Source organism: Eurypyga helias, unplaced genomic scaffold (assembly GCF_000690775.1).
Source record: "Eurypyga helias isolate BGI_N326 unplaced genomic scaffold, ASM69077v1 scaffold10556, whole genome shotgun sequence".
In the NCBI taxonomy this organism is placed as follows: Eukaryota; Metazoa; Chordata; class Aves; order Eurypygiformes; family Eurypygidae; genus Eurypyga; species Eurypyga helias.
This window is the reverse complement of record NW_010254673.1, coordinates 1-19,138: the sequence shown is the minus strand read 5'-3', so window position 1 is coordinate 19,138 and position 19,138 is coordinate 1. Positions and strand designations below refer to the sequence as shown.

General features: G+C 37.9%; 1 protein-coding gene across 1 annotated transcript; it reads right to left on the bottom strand.

Moving 5' to 3' along the window:
• Window positions 1–900: 900 nt before the first annotated feature.
• On the bottom strand, window positions 901–10,957 carry LOC104504074 (beta-1,4-galactosyltransferase 6-like; the record flags this gene model as incomplete). The annotated part of the gene is made up of 6 exons (XM_010153085.1): window positions 10,810–10,957; window positions 8,532–8,648; window positions 8,077–8,190; window positions 3,232–3,356; window positions 2,617–2,733; window positions 901–1,088 (listed from the first exon to the last, which is right to left on the bottom strand). Coding segments are annotated over exons 1-6 (809 nt in total), but the record flags the coding sequence as incomplete, so codon positions are not given.
• Window positions 10,958–19,138: the final 8,181 nt, after the last annotated feature.

Below are 19,138 nucleotides of genomic sequence, written 5' to 3'. Positions count from 1 at the left end.
GATATATTTATACATAAACTTACAAAAAAGTATTTTATAAATATGTATAAAGATAGATGAAATCTTTTATATTGATAAGTGTTTGTTTATGTATTATTAAATACATATAAAACTTTTGACTACTAGTCTGCTGACAACCTGAAGTCCAAACACACTCATATTTTCACTGCATTGCTTTTGATCTGTCAGGTTGACCAGGTTGTCAAGTTGATGAACTTTACAAATAAAATTTCAGGATGGCAAACATACATGTAGCAAGCAACAAGCTACAGCTGTATGTAAAAGTGATGGGAAGAGTGTCATGAGATAGCAGTGTTAAAAAGCAAGTGAAACATAATTAATGTAAAATGGCAGAAGGAAAAAAAGATAACAAAACTGCAGGAACCACTACTTTGATCAAATGTCAATAGAGACTGAATAAAAGATACCAAATGGTCTAGCAGTAAGAAAATCTTCTGTTTAAAAAGCAGTAAAAAGCAGAAATAAGTTGTACATTTACAAGAAAATTAAGAAAGACATTTTCCCTGTAGTATTCTGCTGCAGATTACCTGTTTATCTTTGTTAACAGCCACTGCAAAGGCTTAATGTAGCCAGAAAAGGGTTCTAATAAGCAAGGTAAGATTTTTCACCCTTGACACAGCTTTTTTTGTTTTAAAGATCAAACTCACTGCAATAGGTTCAGCATCAAAAATTATAAACAATATCTTCAAATTAGCAACATATCAGATGTAGACACTAAACTTAAATCTTCCTTTTAATAACTAGATAATCATTTATGTAGATCGGATGGTAGGAGCCTTATTGGTTTCACCTATGTATATACTGTCACAAAGTTCATACACATTTCTAAGAATGCTTCTGGGTCTTTAAGAAACAATGTTTATAAAGCTAATCACTTACATGTACATGTATTTGTCCAGCTTTGCTGCAAAATGGCGTGGCATTTCGCCACATCCGTAATAATTTCGGTCATTTTCAGGTAAGTGATCCACATCATGAAATATTATGCAGTCCCAAACAGCATCCTTCATAGCCTCTTTGAAGCCAACATTAAAGAGCATTGCTCGATTAAATGGTTGTGTACCTGTCTTCAAACAAAAAACAAAGGAGACATTGTAAGAATCAAGAAGAAAGAGGCAAAATTTCAATACTATCAGTAATACATCCTGTACTACACACAAAAAATGCACTGACAAAGATGCCTGCTATTCCTCCAGCTAAGCAGAGCAATACCTCTGGTTAGCACCATCTACATTAACTGTATCTAGTGACTGAAAAAGTCTAGATGTTCTCTCCTCTTACACAAAACTTAAGAGCACTAGCAACTTATAGCACTAGTAAATCTGAAGCATCAAATTATGGGTGGTTTGGATTGATACAGCATGAAATTACCAGTTAAAGAAATACTGATACAAACTAAGAAAGAAACATGATGTTTTGTTTCTTGTTAAAATTAATAGACTAGACTATTTCAGTTGGAAGGGATCCATCATCTAGTCCATCTGCCTGACAACTTTAACTTTACAGCTGAACAAAAGCTAAAACATGTTGTTAAGGGCATTGTCCAAATGCCTCTTAAACACTGATAAGCATGGGGCATCGCCCACCTCTCCAGGAAGCCTGTTGTGGTGTTTGACCACCCTCTCGGTAAAGAAATGCTTCCTAATGTCCAGTCTAAACCTCCCCTGGTGCAGCTTTGAACCATTCCCATGTGTCCTGTCACTGGGCAGAAGAGATCAGCACCTCCCTCCCCACTCCCCCTCCTCAGGAAGCTGTAGAGAGCAATGAGGTCGCCCCTCAGCCTCCTCTTCTCCAAACTAGACAAGCTCAGAGACCTCAGCCACTCCTCACAGGATGTGCCTTCCAGTCCTGCCGCCGGCTTTGCTGCCCTCCTCCTCCGGACACATTCAAGGACCTTCCCATCCTCCTGGAATTGCAGCCCCAGAACCGCACACAGCGCTCAAGGTGAGGCCGCACCGAGGCTGAACACAGCGGGACAACCCCCTCTCTTGCCCGGCTGGTTGTGCTGAGGGTTCCGTTTGCCCTCCTGGCTGCCAGGGCACGGTGCTGGCTCCTGCTGAGCCGGCTGTCGGCCAGCAAACCCAGATCCCTTCCTGCAGGGCTGCTCTCCAGCCTCTGCTCTCCCAACATACACTTGTGGCTAGCGTTACTCTGTCCTAGGCACAGGAGCATTTTGACTTGTTAAATTTCACCCACTGACAACAGCCCTATACTCCAACTTATCAAGCTAGATGCCTCTGAAAGGTCTCTTGTCCCTCAAGAAAGTCAACAGCACCTCCCATTTCGGTATCATTAGCAAACTTGCTAATGGCGCATTCAACTCTGGCATCCAAATCGTTGATAAATATATTCAACAGAACCAGCCCTAGAATTGGGGCCTGAGGAACACTGCTGGTGACCGGTTGCCAGCCCCATTTTTTTTTTGTCCTTGAAACATTACAAAGGCAATTGATTCAAAGAGGCTGTGTTATCACCTATAAAAATATCAGCCCATATTTGAAAAAAATATCTGGATTCATCCAGATCTTGATAAGAATATCAAATTTCCATTAGTAAAGAATCTTGAAGAGCCACTTTTCAATTTAATGCTGTTACCTGTTCAACAACATAGAAGGCAAATTCCAGACGCTGCTTCTGCAACATGGGTATCAGATGACGGAAAAAAATTGGAAGATGCTCATGGCGATTCCGAAAAGGAATAAGGATTGCCACCTTCAAAAAATTATATATATTAAGCTATTATATTAGCATTTTAAAATTTTAATGTTTCAATACAGATCAAGTTGCCCATTGCTTACACAGACTTCTCAACTGTTGCATTTAAATTGGCTCGGTGTTTTACACTTCTGTTCCTGCTAGGAAAGCATGTTAGAATTTTGTTCAAACAAAAAAGAGAAAAAAAATGAGTAGAATATAAGTAAGATTGTTCTTCTCTGTTCACTTGCTTCTAATGATACTTTAAACAACACATAAATAGGACAAGTTTACATCAATCTGATAAAAATGTTTAGTAACAACAGAGAATGAACCTTTAGAAGTTCCTGACAATCCATTTCAAGTTCTTCAAGCTCTTGGCACAGACAGCATAATACATACACTACAACATACTACATATTCTATAAAATACATAGTAGTAAGAGACAGTGCTTGCAATGGTAAACTATTCTTATACACCAACAGGGAAAAAAACCCCAGAAAATAGCATCTCACCTTCCATCGTGGCTTACAGTCTTTTGGTTTCCAGTGTCCTCCTGGTTTAATGTCTAAATCTTTTGAAAACACTTGCTGAATTTCATCAAAACTAATTTCACTCATATTGACATCAATAAGGCCTCCTAAACAGAGGAAAACAATTATTTGTTAATTTCAATTAAGACAGCAGATCTAACACTACAAGGTATATCACAGAAAAATAGCATCAGAAATTTGCAGTTACACTACCTATAGAGAAAAAAGAAAACATTTATACTGTCCTCTCTATATTCAGTTTTCACAGAATGAATTTCACAATTTCCCCAATATAAACATTCCTTTGATACATCCTATAAGAAAAATACTCATTTCAGAGGACACAGAGCAAAGAAATTTGAATTCTATATCTATTCCAGAAAGCTAGAGTCACCTTTCGTTTCAAGTACTACTGTTAACAATTCCACATCATCTGCACTACTGAACTGATACTCAAATTCTGAGTGTCTTCTACTTGCACTTCCACAAAAGAAAATGCATCATCACCAAACTCAATAAAAATTCCTCAATTTAAATTTTGGGTAATTATGCACATTTCAGGTACAGCCTTCATCCATGAATTCACCACTGTCTGCATCAAACCAATTTGTAGCAAGCAGCTGGATTTGAGAATTACCACTGACAGGACTAATTAGCCGAATGGGAAAAGCATTCACAAATGGCCACTAATAAGATATTAAATAATGACCACAATACAGTAGCAAAAAAACCCCACGTTAGTACTTATTGTGAGAAAATATTTACACTTAGCTGATAGCTAAAAGTTGTCAGTCAATAGCTTATGTGTGTGCATAAATTTCAAAACTGGAAGTAATGATTCATTGTAAATACCCTCAAAAGCAGAATAGGGAATCAAGAAAAATCTGTGGAGAACAGCAGTGTAACACTCATTAACCAGAAGCTCAAGTTGTTACTTCAGCAACTACTATGCTAATTCGTCAAACAAAAACCTTGAAATAATTGACAGACATCATAAAATATACTCCTTATTTTTGTCTAAAAATTTGAACTCTTTTGGTGAAGGTTGGAATTCTAGTCAATGAAAGAAATCACTTCCATTTTCTCTGCTGTGCCCTTACTCAAAAGATCCTATTTGTGTCCAAAAGACTGCTTTCAGAATTCACTACACTGAAGTGACTAGCTAGCTAAATCTTTTGGATGGATTAAAATTTTTGAAGCATACTAGGAATAACTATTGTTTTCAGCACAATAAGGAAAAGATCTTAAGAGGAGATTTAAACAAACACACATTTATTTGTTTATTTTAGAAGTTAAAGGAGGCCTGGTAGTTGTTGAAAAGAGACTGCATAAATATACACCAGAACCAGCTAATCTTACAGATCTTTAATTAAAAGGGTGGAATAGTAAACCACTATTTTTATAAGGCAGGTGCTTCTAACTTGATGGGACATGATGAAATTCCCTCCAGACTGTTTAAAAAGTAGCTATAGTAAACTCTGAAATATTGGTACTATCGAAGCGTACAGGACATGGGCAAATAGAAAAGAGCAGTATTTCCTGTCATTGGTGGGGGGAAGAAGGCATCTCAGTAAATACCTGGGGGTTTAGTATTCACTGCTTCCATTACTGTTTAACAAGCTGCAGTAAACATTTATACAACCAGCAAAAAAAAGCAATCTGAGGAAACATTTTGAAGAACAGAAACAGAAAGTGACATAATTTTGACAAATCAGACACATGCTGAAATCAAGAGAGTGGAATTAATAAAAAAACAAGTATGAATTGTTACTGAAGGAGACATGAAGCACACACACACAAAACAGGACATACTTGGCTATTGCAGCATGCCAAAAGGTATTTTGATAGTTTATAATGGATTGCCTGTTAATACAACACAATAATGCAATTGCACAAAAATAGCAGCTCTCATTCTGGAATACATTATCCACTGTTATATTAAAGACAGATAAGGTAATTACTAGTTTGTTTTGTAACCAGGGTTTTAGCCAGTTATGATGCTTAAAAAGGAAATCAAATTAGAGAAAGTCTACAACACAAAAATCAAGAATGACAAGAGCTTTAGAAACTATGTGTTCTAGAAAAGCTGGAAGTACTGGTTTATCTACAAAGGAAGAGACTGACAAAAACATAATTCTTTTCCAAGACAGAATAATTTGGTACATAGATGGTAACAAACATTTTTTTTCCAAGCATCAAGAAGGGCAAAGTGAAATCTGACTAATTTGCAGGAGGGGGAAAAAAAAAAGCAACCCCAAAAGATGAAAGTAAATGTAGGTTAAGTATCAGGTTGAGTTTTAGGAAAAGCTTAACTATTTGGTTGATGGAATACTAGAATATCCTACTCCTGGATACAGTAGAACTTCCTCCATTGATGACTTTTTAAAAAATACAAATTAGATTTTTCTAGTATCTATTTAAAAGGGTTTATTCAACCTCAATGTACTGTGGTAATCAAACTAGAAGATTTGGATATTTCTTATAGCTCATTAAGAGCCAGTTCTTGGATAAAACATGAAGTGACTTGGGTAGAATGCTTTAAAAGTTCTTAACATAAGGATTTTACTTCATGTAACTGAAAAAAATGAAACTGCTTTCCATTTACATGTCAAGTTAGTATTAAAATTATTCTGATTAAAGATTCTCTTGTACTGCTTCTATCTTGAAGTAGTGGTGTCTTGCTTATGAATTAGCACAGCTGTGCTGAACCAGTGGGTTATGACCTGAAAGACTGAGTTGTACAAAAAAGGCACTAGTTGGCCCTATTTTACGAGCATATGTACTTAGGACAACACATGATTTTACCATACAACTGTCACAATACAAATTTGGCAAGTTGATGTAAAGAAGAGTAGTTCACTTCTACAATAACCTTAGACTATTTTGCAGGTCAAAATATACATGATTCAAGAAGATTTCTTCCCTGGCTATCTCAGGGCAACCTACAACACTTCACTGCATTAAATGATCTTCAGATAAGTTTTATTTAGATCTTACCTGAATAAATAGAGAGTGATTAAAAAGGTATACATGCAAACCAAAGGACAAGACATAGCTCTCCACTGAACAGTAATTTATCCAGTGAATTATTTTCTATTAGTATTATGACTTCTCTACTAATTTAAGCAGGACAGAATAAGTACAAAGAGATTACTACCAACAAAAAAAGATGGAAAAGAGAGCAGGAATAAGGAGACCTATAAACAAATTCTGGTTGAACTACATATAGCCAATGAAATTGAAAGCAAGGGTGGCAGAGTAAAATGCATCCCTACTCTGATAATTCTAAATACCTATCAAGTGCAAACAAATCTCTATCAGTGATTTAAAATAAACCAGCAGGCTGACCTACTAAGGTAACTTGGTACCTTCTAACTTGCTTCATCCCTCCACTCCTGGACAGCAGACTAATACAGAAGTAGAAGAGGTATCAGAAGCCAATGCAGTACTGAACCAACTAATCTGGCATAATTCAACTGCCAGATCCCTTAAAAATGGCATTCTAATTTCTATGCATTTTGATATGCATAGATTGTTAATTGTAATAGAAATTAATACTAATTTCTATGAATTTTTGAATCAGTGCAACCATCATTCATGTTTCTCTGGTTATACTTTTTTGAACTTCTTACTTGTTTCCCAAAGTACCTAAGATATTTACTACTGAAATAATTTAGTTGTATTTGTTTACATGCGCAGTATTATAGAAAAGAACATCCACATGATTTTGAAAGTCAAACCTTATTTGTGGGAGGAAAGGACTACAATAAAGATATAATCACACCATCACTAATTGCTACTCAGTTTAAGACAGTTTTCTACATGACTTAAGTTTGTAAGCAAAGCAAATGATTTAGACTATGCTGGTATATTTACAGCCTAAGAGATAAAGTTTAGAATTTGGAGGTGCTGAAAAGAAACACAGATAAGCATCTTCACTGGATAAATTTCTCTGTTGAGATTAAAAAAAAGTTAGAATCTAGATTAGCCTCATAAAATCCACTATTTTTCTTTGAAGAAAAAAATGATTGGCAATTCAGTTTGGTTGTCAGCAACATTGTTTTGTTCATTATGGATCTGAACTGCTTTATTAAATGGTTAATTACTTGCTCATGCTGAATGACAGCCCACAGCTTAAGTCAGGTGTTAGCCTAAGAGAAAAGAGATTAGGATTCTGGAAGGTGTCACACATATCTTCAGAAACTATTTCAAATTTTCTCTCTTACAAATCAGTAGCTTACTTGTTTGGTGACTGAATAGCTGATGAAGATTTGAGAACAAGTTTCTGACTCACAAATCTTTGTATAAAGAATACCATTTAAAAAAAAAAAGTAAATTTTTAACTGTTACTCAAAATATTCAACCATGAATGGGTACTTTTTATACAGTTAGAGTATTCCTACATATTAGTAAAAGCATTCAGTGTTTGATTTGTAGAAAGTAAAATGATTCGTAAATGAAACGGAACACAAAAACTTTAGTAAGACAATAGTTACAGGCAAAATTCTGCTAAGCATTACTGCATTCAACCATGAATGGATACTTTTTATACAATTAGAGTATTCCTACATATTAGTAAAAGCATTCAGTGTTTAATTTGTAGAAAGCAAAATGATTCGTAAATGAAACGGAACACACACAAAAACTTTAGTAAGACAATACTTACAGGCAAAATTCTGCTAACCATTACTGCATTCTCAGTTGTATTTAATTCACTATTTTCTGCTATGTATTTGGACTCCTTACAATGATAATTTATATTAAAATTTTGTATTTTAAGTACAATTCAATTTACTAGATAAACATTAAGGTCAGTTTAAAACTTACTCATGTAAGGCAGCTTCTCTGGACAAGCCTGGTAAGGAGAGTAAGTGAAGTTTTCTGGGAGATACATTGTTGTTTGAGCAACACAGTCACTAGAATTGTTTCCTTCAGGATAATCTTAAAAAGAGGAATTGATTTTTGTAAAAAGCTATGTTATTCACTGAATTTGTAACATATAATCATGCAGGTGATAGCATTAACTTTGTGACTAACAAATTCCTAGCAACAAAATTTAAAAAAATTACTGCACTAGAGGAACAATAATTAAAGATATCTCTGTTATAGCTATGACTAATATTTTCTACTGAAGTGAACTGATAAACGGTAACTATTTGGCCTTCAGTTACACAGAAGCAGAATTTCAGTCTAGGTTTTCATAATCAAGCTATGTCATTAAGGTTTGGCTTTTCTTTTTTTCCATAAAGCTCTTTTAAAAATTAAATAAGAAATATTCTTACCTGTGCCATTCAGTGTAGTATTTTTGTTAGTGTACAATCTGATCATGTGTCCTATTGTTTTTACATTTTCTCTCAACATTATACCACGAGCTTGCACCATGAAGAGATATGTGTTTGCTGATAAAACAAAAAGCAATTTTAAATTTGAATTAAAATAAGGTATTTCCAAATTATTCTAACATCCATTTATAATGTTTTCAATATTTGTTACTATGTCTGAATCCACGGCCAGTGAACATTAAACCTTTGAGATGAAGATCCACAAAGAGTGAAACCCAATGGCAACAAAAGAATAAAGGGATTCATAACCACAGGTCAATATAAAAGCCCCAAATTATAAAATGTCAATACACACTTTATATAACACTTTCATTTCTTTTTAACTTAGGAAAAAGCAACTGACAGTGCCAAGAAACAATTGAATGTACCAACAAAAAGGTTTTCATATGTAGATACATCCCTCACATATGCATCTACATACACATCATTGAAATATAGGATAAAAGATGCCTAGAAAATCTTTTAGTCCCATAGACTAGTCTTCCTTTTTACTCATTAGTTAACACAACTTTCAGCCAAAATGTCCTGCTATTCATTCACCTCAACAGCTGTTTCATTATACAACTCCACAAATCACCACCAATCTCAAAGTATTAATGTCTGATAATTATATGTGAAATATTTATGGTAGGCATCAAGGGTGAGTAAATCAGCATTCTGAGTAATTTAGCAACTCACTAATAATTACATCATGAATTATTCCTCTGTCTCAGCCTTGCGCTCAAAGCCCCAAATCTGATCTCAAGACAATTCTTTGTCATGAACAGACGAGAGTAAATTGGAAAGAAAAGAAGCTGCATTTATGTACGAGTAAGTAAATGTCTACTGAAGACTCTCAGAGCTCAAAAAAAAAAAAAAGTAAAGGGAAGGACAAATTCCCATTGCAGAACACTCTTTACTCTGGGTAGAAACGAGGATCAAAAGGATCATCCGCCACTTCACCTGTGTTAAGCACCCATCTGTCTGCAGATACTTGGCCCACTGTCACTAATAACCACCCTAACAAAAAAATGCTCTGAGACTTCAGAGGCAAGAAGTAAACATACCACAAAAAACAACAGATTAATCTTAACCTGGCCTAAGGAGAATAAAAAAAGCTAGAAAATTATCTCAGGAGATCCACTCGACCAGATGACCCTTCATCAGTGGCATTCCAGATTTACAGCCCAACACAGATTAGAGCTCCAGAGAACTGTTTATAAAGGACTGAGGCATTTCTAGAGGAAAATACAGTGACTAATTCCACCACATTAGCAAACCATACTACCATCACCCACAGAGACACAAATACCAACACAATCTTTTAAGGAATATTATTTACAAAGCCTACAATAATGGTTTTGATTTTAAAAGAACGGATGGGTGGCTCTTCTGGCATTCAAATAACTCCTTATTAAAATAAGGCATATTACCACTTAAAAGACAAGCTCTGAACATTGTCCGGTGCTACGCATGGGGCGTAATTCTCAACCTCTCAGCCAGCACGACTAGTTGTTTTGGTTAACAAGAGTTTACTGTGTGTGTAAAAGTTACTCAGCTGCTAGGATCCTGAAGTTGTCTCAACACCCCCTGGGCCCTAAAACAGAAAGCAAGCAAAACAACTACAACCTTAGCCTGATGACAGAGGTAGGAAATCCAACAAGAATGGTCCTTACTGGATCCCAAGACAACAGGTAACATTCAGATTTCCTTACAGAAAACTTACACTAGAACTTCTTGAAAATTTAACCCAAATTAACCCAAACCCAGAAGCTTCTGACAGAAGCCTCCTGCGAGGCTTCCCTTCCCCCCGCCAACACCTTGCTACACAAACACAGCAGAGCTCTACCCATTAACACAATGAAACATCTTCCTTCCTGTGCACTCTTTGCCCCAGCTACCTGGGTCTCCAGCACAATCACAGTCACAAGTACAGACAGATCCGTTTATTCCAGTGTCAGTCAACAGCTGCTTCGGTAGTAGCAGATGCTTGAGTAGCCCATTAATTATTTCAGAAGCTAAAAGCATCAGGCAAAAATCAAATATATTAATTTAGTCCTAAAAATAAATCTCGTCTACGGGCACTGGTTTGTCAGCACAGACCTGTGATAAAGAGCACAGTTCACATGTCACACCAGCCAGCAGCAACAGCAACAAAGCACTCCAGGTAATCCACAACGGCCAGAAGCGGAACAGAAATACATCTTTTCTGCTACCATGGTGAGGGGAGAAGACTGACAGCAGAATACCGAGGGCTGGAGTTTGATGACTTCCACAGCAATCCTCTTTTCAGCTGGCATTGGTACTTCAATACTGGCCATCTTCCTGCGCTTGCTGTGGGTTTCCACGAACCTTAGCGATGCTGTCACGAATACCACCCTTAACATGCTGGGTGCCCCTCAAGTGCCTGCATACTAATGCACACAGTATGGGGAATAATCACGGTAATTTACAGATCTGTGTGTAGTTCCAGGGCTACAACTTTACTGGGGTCCCAGAGGTGTGGTGGGATGGCTCCCGTGACTGGAGTGTTGCAACAGAGGGATACAGGCTGTTTAGGGAGGACAGGAAGGGAAGATGAGGGACAGTCACCCTTTGTGCGAGAGAACAGCTGGAGCTCTGCCTGGGGATGGAGGAAGAGACAACTGGGAGTTTATGAGTTAGGATCAAAGGTGACATTATAGTGGGTGTACGCTATGGTCCACTTTGCCAGGAAAAACAAGTGGATCATGCCCTCTACAGACAGATATGAAAACAGCCTCACATTCACAGGCTCTGGTCCTCATAGGGGACTTCAATCACACCCGTATCTGCTGGAGGGACAATACAGCCAGATAAAAGTGAGCTTGCAAACATGGACTTCAAGAGAGCAGACTTTGGCCTCTTCAAATATCTGCTCCCATGGGATAAGGCCCTTGAAGGAAGACAGGAGCAAGAAAACTGGATAATATTCAAGGATCACCTCCTTCAAGCTCAAGAGAGCTCCATCTCAATTAACATGAAATCAGGCAAAAATGCCAGAAAGCCTGCATGGAACAAGGAGCTCCTAGCCAATCTCAAAAACAAAAGAGAAACATACAGAAGGTCAAAGCAAGGATGGGTAATGTGGGAGGAATACAGAAAAATCCAAGCATCCAGATCAGAAAGCTAAAGCCCAAATGAAATTGAATCTGGCCAGGGATACCAAAGATGACAAGAAGGGTTTCTGTAAGTACATAGGTGACAAAAAGATGACTAGCAAAAATGTGGAGCCATTGCTCAGTAAGATAGGGGACTGTTAATACCTGGTCCATTCCTGTTTAATATCTTCATTAATGATCTGGTTGATGGGGCAGTGTAGTCTCAGAAAGTTTGCTTATGACACAAAAATGTGGTAAGTAGCTGATAAGCCAGAGGGTTGTGTTGCCATCCAGAGGGACCTCAACAGGCTGGATAAATGGGCTGACAAGGAACCTTATGGACTTCAACAAGGAGGAATACAAAGTTCTACATCTAGAGAAGAACAAACCCCATGCACCAATACATGCTGGGAGCCACCCATGTGGAAAGCAGCCTGGCAGAGAAGGCCTTGGAGTTAGATATTCCAAAGCCATCTGGACATGGTCCTGGGCAACTGTCTCCAGGTGGCCCTGCCTGAACAGCAGGGTTGGACCAAAGGACCTCCAGAGCTCCCATCTAATCTCAACTATTCTGTGATTTTCTTCCACACTTGTCTTTCTGCATTTTCTGCACAGTTTATGAAGTAAGCAAATGGGGAGTACGGTGCAGGATATAAAACACACTCATATAGGACACCTTGGAATAAATACCACACTCACTGTTCCACGTAAGCAACTTCAGTGTGAGCATGAGCTCATACCTAACTCAGATGAAATCTTCACTAGCAACTGATACAGATGTGTCTCAGCAATCATGGACACACAGCCACGCATCAGTCATCAAAAGTCCTGGGTTTAGGGCATTATTTAAAACCCGTTCTGATAAAGCACATTAGGGCATTAAAGGGATCATCCTGTATTTCAGAAGAGATGTTAAAAATATCACACAGATCATTTTTTGGTCTTCAGTTTTTATAGCTCACTAGTTATTCGTAGTTTTATTCGTTAGACTGAAAACAAGACCATTGTGGGTGGGGAGCGCATTCTTAAAATATAACAATATCAGTTAAAATGGCTTGAAGTTTTACATCAAGTAGCTTCTTGTTATTTAAATATTCGCTGAGGACTATTTACAACTCCTTTAAAGAAAAAAAAAGTCTCATTCACAAATGACTCTCCATTACGGAATCAAAGTCCTTCCCAGCAATACACCAAAAATTAAAACACTTCTGCCAACATTAGTTTATCTTCTCTTCCCTTCACAGAAAAAGCACAAAACTCAATTTTATATAGAAACTTAGTAATTTATCATGCTGTACACATACACCAAAGCGAAGCCAAAACCATGTGCCATACACTTAGAAGCAGTTGATGTAGTAAAGTATACAATAGAACAACTGAATCAAAACTGGATCAACAACTAACATTTTGAAGAACAGTAGGAAGCTAGAACTGTATTTTAACAAGACAGTCAGAAAAGCATTAATTAGATAACAAGCTATGATTTCTTAAATGCCAAAGAAGATTAACACAAATTTCACTTAAAAATGCAGCTTTTATCGGGGTAAAAAAAAAAAAAACAAAACACCCAAGAAGAAAAGCTTTATCTCAAGAACACTTTCAAAGCAATTAGCAAAAAATTTCACACCCCCATACTTCAAAAGCGAGATGATCATCAGAGCAGCTGTAGCTACATTATACACTAATCTTCTGGGGAAAAAAACCCAACACCACCACAGGAAAAACCCTGAAAAGCTCAGATAGGAGATACACCGTAGAGAATCCAGGGAGTCTGCAAAATTCAAATGCAGTAAACAAGCTTTACAGAAAATAGGTCTTGCCAAATAATCATTGCCCCTGAAGTTACTCATCTGCTAGTCAACAGACCTGGAAAGCACATTGCATAAACACTGACATTGATTCAAATGGGTTAGCAGAAAGTTCTCTACTCGTAAATGAGGAATCATCTCATGGGGACATTTCTAGAACAAGTCCCACACGGATCTCTTTTCATCTCAAGGTTATATTATATTATTCTCAGCAATACTAGAGTTATGAATACACTATTGGCAGAGCTCGTGCATGGCAAATTAACAAAAAAGTGTTACAGATTAAATTCTACAAACTAATCTAAACATACAGTAAGTAGAGCTCAGCTGAAGATTGCTTCTAAAACATCACAGTCACAATTTTAGGAGCTAGGAATATTTTCCACAACCACAGGACAGGGACTGTCAAACAGATTCATTAAACAATTTTGTAGTGAAGTAATGTAAAAATAATGTAAGACTGCTGTAAAGTGATTCTTATTCACAAACTGAAGTTTACAGCAAACAGATAAATCCTATAGTAAGAGTTCAACTTCCATAGGATTCTCTTTTACACATTTGTTGTTAACCAGTTGTTTTCAAAACATACACAACCACCAGCAAAAAAATGTATGCCTTGAAATGTATTTATTACTTAATTTGTTGTTGAATATTCAGTATCAATTTTGCTTTATTTGCAATTTAGGAATAAACCCAAACTTATTTCATAGGGATGGTGAGACTGCATTTGAGTCTGCATATGTACATCTCCTTGTAAGAAAAACATTAGAAAGATACAGATCACCTCAATCTACTGAAAATACCAAAAACTACTATGCTTCTGTAGGCTAATAGGGAACATTCATATAGTATAGATGAACAAACCTGTCTGCTACAACAGAGAGGCTTCAAAATTGTTTTTAGTGTAGTGTTTTTTGAAACCAGACAATCTCGGTATACACACTGCCACAAAGGACATGCCAAATGGATGAGTCCTCTGACTACAAGTCTTAGGAATTGAATAAATGTCAGTTCACTGGCTATTGGAGCCAGTAAAAAAGGAAACCTCATTGATCAAGTCTCCATTATTGGGTGAAGTAAAAAAAAATTGAATCAAATTTCTTTCTCTAGCAATATTTTTAAGCATGATAAATGATACAATGTTCAATACAATTACTGACACATTTGATACTATTCTATTGTCCAATCTCAGCCTATTAGTTGATTATACAGCCAGTCAGAAGTAATTCAATAGCTAATTCTGAAATAGTATCCTATAGAAACCTAAAAATCAGCATTGCCGTAACCACGAACAATGCAACTTAAATATTATTTTGTTTGGTTTTCCCTTCTACTCAAAGCAGATTAAATGAGGAAAGTAAATATTTTTCCTTTCATTTCTACTATTTTAGTAAAATTTCAACTCCAACTTTACGTAATTAAATTTTATTAAGACATTTGCTCAATGAAAACTGTTCTAGGCAGGCTGACTTTGGACATCAACAATTAAATGGTTTTATAGTGACATTTTAAGCCTAAGCCTTGCCAGTTCTTCCAGAATTTTGTTTTAATAAGCTCAGTTACTGAGAAAAATATAAACCTGTAGTATCTGGAAATCAAATGTTCCAAGAATAATCATAAATTAAATTAAAAAGAATACATTCACAATAAAATGAAGGTAAAGGAGAACTGCAAACTTAAGAAAGTGAACTGACCACTGGAGACACCTTGCAAAAAAGCATCTTTTGTATCTGAAAGTCCAGAAACCAATTTCCGCACTGTATTCACAAGAATCTAGCATATTTGGATGGATGTGCAATCATTGCATGCTGGTCCCCATAACATCATTGCATAATTTGAATACAAAAGACTACCCAAAACAGACTAAGAGCTGTAGAAAAGCAAGACGACAGTCACTTGTAGAAAGAGTTTTTTTAATGAAAAGCTAGTAGATAAGCTATCATTCACCAGACAAAACTGGAAATCGTTAAAACTTTGGTCATGTCAGTAAAGACCTACAGGTCAAATAAATGTTTCCAGGGCATACGATTTCTCCTTCTCAATGGATGAGAACACCACATTCAAATAACTGGCTGGCTTAAGTGAAAACTCACTTCACATGAGGTCTCTTAATTACTTCGTCCTTGTGAAGCTAGCTGCACAACCTAAGTGCCTGTATTTTTGGCCCTTCTCTGAATAAGAGCAACATCACAAAGTGAATACTCCATGAAATCTTATGCAGGCAAGTTGCCTGACTAATAACTAAGGGCTATAGGGAAACTATCAGACAATGATGCAAAGCAACTGATTCAGAAAGAAATATGCATGTTTAGTGAAAGCTTATCTGTTAGTAAAAGACAGTCATGAGTAACTGAACTGCAGTAATTTATTCAGCATCAGGTACTAGGAATGATTGTCAGTACAGTGGCCAACACCATGGAAAAAATTTTTGCACCTCCCAGAATAAGGCAGAAAACTTACCCACAAAACTGCATGAATTCATAATGAGCTCAAGCCATTAGTCAGAATGCCAAGGAACTTTTGATCAGGGGAAATTAGTCATCAAGCCAAATAGCCCTCTTCTCACAAGAAAAAAAGGGAAGACACTATTCATCAGAAAGGTGACTAACTTTTTCTGCTGAAGTGTTTCATTGTAACTTGTGGAACTGAAGTGAAAAACTGCAGTGCAACCAAGAAAAAGACCACTGCAGCTAAAGAAATTAATCCTGCCCCCAAATGCAGTCTTTAATAACTTAAGAAGTCGTCAGAAACTTAACAAAGGACTGTAGCTGAAAATAGCTCCCCAACAACAACCAGGTCTGTAGTACAGACACTTTGCCACAGAAATTATGAAACAAAGGGATAGACAAGTTTCATTCACTCTAGAAACTTGTAAGAGACACACGAGAACAATTCCCTAGAAAGGCGTAAAAGGTGCCGATAGCAGCAAAAAACCCTGAACATCCACCACATCCTGCAAAACCCCTCAGCCTTTTATCAGATGGTATTTCTACACAGCATCAAAGGAGAGTAATAAAGGATCTCATAGAATCAGAGAATCATAGAATGGTTTGGGTTGGAAGGGACCTTAAAGACCATCTAGTTCCAACCCCCCTGCCATGGGCAGGGACACCTTCCACTAGACCAGGTTGCTCAAAGCCTCATCCAGCCTGGCCTTGAACACTTCCAGGGATGGGGCATCCACAGCTTCTCTGGGCAACCTGTTCCAGTGCCTCAGCATGCTCTCTGTGAAGAACTTCTTCCTGATATCCAATCTAAACCTCCACACTTTCAATTTAAACCTGTTAGCCCTTGTCCTGTCACTCCAGGCCCTTGTAAAAAGACACACACACACCCCAGCTTCCTTGTAGCCCCTTCAGGTACTGGAAGGTGCTATAAGGTCTTCCTGGAGCCTTCTCTTCTCCAGGCTGAACAAGCCCAACTCTCTCAGCCTGTCCCCATAGCAGAGGGGCTCCAGCCCTCTGAGCATCTTTGTGGCCTCCTCTGGACTCACTCCAACCAGTCTATATCCTTCTGATATTGAGGGCTCCACAGCTGGATGCAGCACTCCAGGTGGGGTCTCACCAGAGCAGAGTAGAGGGGGAGAATCCCCTCCCTCGACCTGCTGGCCACAGTTCTGATACAGCCCAGGATACGGTTAGCACAGCCTAGGATACAGCTGGCATTTGTTTTGTTTTAAACACGCTATCTGTACTATTTCTGTTCCAGTGCAGGCCCTGAGCTGCATTAAACCTATTGCCTTGAAGACACAGGTTCTACTACGAAACCCTTAGACAAGGTATTATCATCCATGTTATCACTGTGGCAAACACAGTCAACAGTATGCTGTTCTGTAATAGCAACTGCACAACCAGCAGACTGATAAGAACAACTCTTCTCCTCTACTCAGCAACTTAGGAAACTATATTTGGGATATGGTGTTCAGTTTGGGTATCCCAGTAAGAAACAGACATTAACATCCCAGAGCAAGCCCAGAGGAAAGCTTACATGATGGAGCACATGATGTACGAGTAGAAAGGGAAACATATGGGTTTGTCTAAAGTAGAACTGGACAAGGGGAGAACTAATCTCTCTTGTAGTAGCTATGTAGTAGAAGTGTATAGAGAAGATGGAATGGAATTGAACACTTGGGAGGTACACAGCAAAAAGACACAAGGCAATGAACATAAAGTGCAAGATGGGAAATTACAATTACATATTACAATTTTCTCAGAATTGTCAAACATTGGACCAGGTTTCTGAGACAGACTGCTGAATCTCCACTCCTGGAGTTACTCAAAACTCAACTGGAGATGGCCCCAAGCAATCTGATCTAACAGGAGGTAAGATCAGATGACTTCCAGAGGTCCAAGCCAATCTAAGTTACTCTGTGATCAAACAGCAAGTATTTAGATATACCACAAGTGCCACAGATGCCAGGAACAAAGAATATTAGCATAACGTTCAGCACTTGGAAGCATGGGCAATCATTTACCTTGCCAGTAGCATTTTCAACTCTTTTGATCATGTATGCTGTTAAAGGAGAGATCACTCGAGCACACATACACAATCCTAGGAATCACACACTCATCACCATAGTCTTTCCTGCTAGGACCAAAGTTCCTTCCCAGAGGGTTACATCAGTGAGCCAACGGGTACCCTTTCCAATTTCTTTCACACACATTCCCACTCTCAAATGCTTCTCTCTTCCTCAGGTTCAGGCCTAGGTTTCTCATAGCAGAGTACCAGGTATCAAAACGTACATTAAAAGAAATCATTTATTCAGATGGTACAGCGGAAAAAACCCAGCCCAAACAGGGTGTCCCCAGAGAGGGACCCTGAACAAAGGAATTCCTGGGCAATTATACCCTTACTATCCATGTACCTGCCCCCCATGTGTGCCCCCCATGTGTTCTTTACACACCTTTCACACACCCTTTTGGCCCAGTGGCAATTTCTGCTCTGGGATCTTCTAACACCTGACTGGGTTTCCTGCTCTGTCTCCAGGCAGGCCATTAACTGTTCTGATATTACTGATGGTTGCAACCTCCTGATCTCCTGGTTTGTCCTTGTGCACCTGCTCACTCTGTCACACTGAACTTGGGATAAACACTACTTAGTAACAACATTATTCTTACACTAAATCCGAAACACAGCACTGTACCAGCTACCAAGAAAATCAACTCTACCCCAGCCAAAAACCTATCTAGGTGGAAGTTCACAGCTTGAGGCCCAAGGCTTTAGCAGATTTAGCTACTCATGCAAAGTTAGTAATGAACAAACACTATACCAAATTACTCAACATTATGCTGTAACCCCTGTGTCCTAATGCTACATGATTGACTCTGAACAGTAAATTCTATTTAAAACTCATTTACACTAAAGGACTAGTATTCCTTAACAGTCCTCCCTTTGTTTTTATTAAGCATTCCTGATAATATGCTGAACAAAGTTCATGAAATCATGAAACCTGTGACCATTCTCCACAATTTTACATACCGGCTGACTATCAATAACACCACTGCCAGACTTAAGATTAATATAGAATCAGCATGTGGTTATAAATTCCTGTTGCTGTGGGTGACCATGCAAGAAGGGTTTCCCACCATCGATGTTCTCAATCCTTTTAATGTTATACTTAGTGTCGTGGTTTAACTCCGGC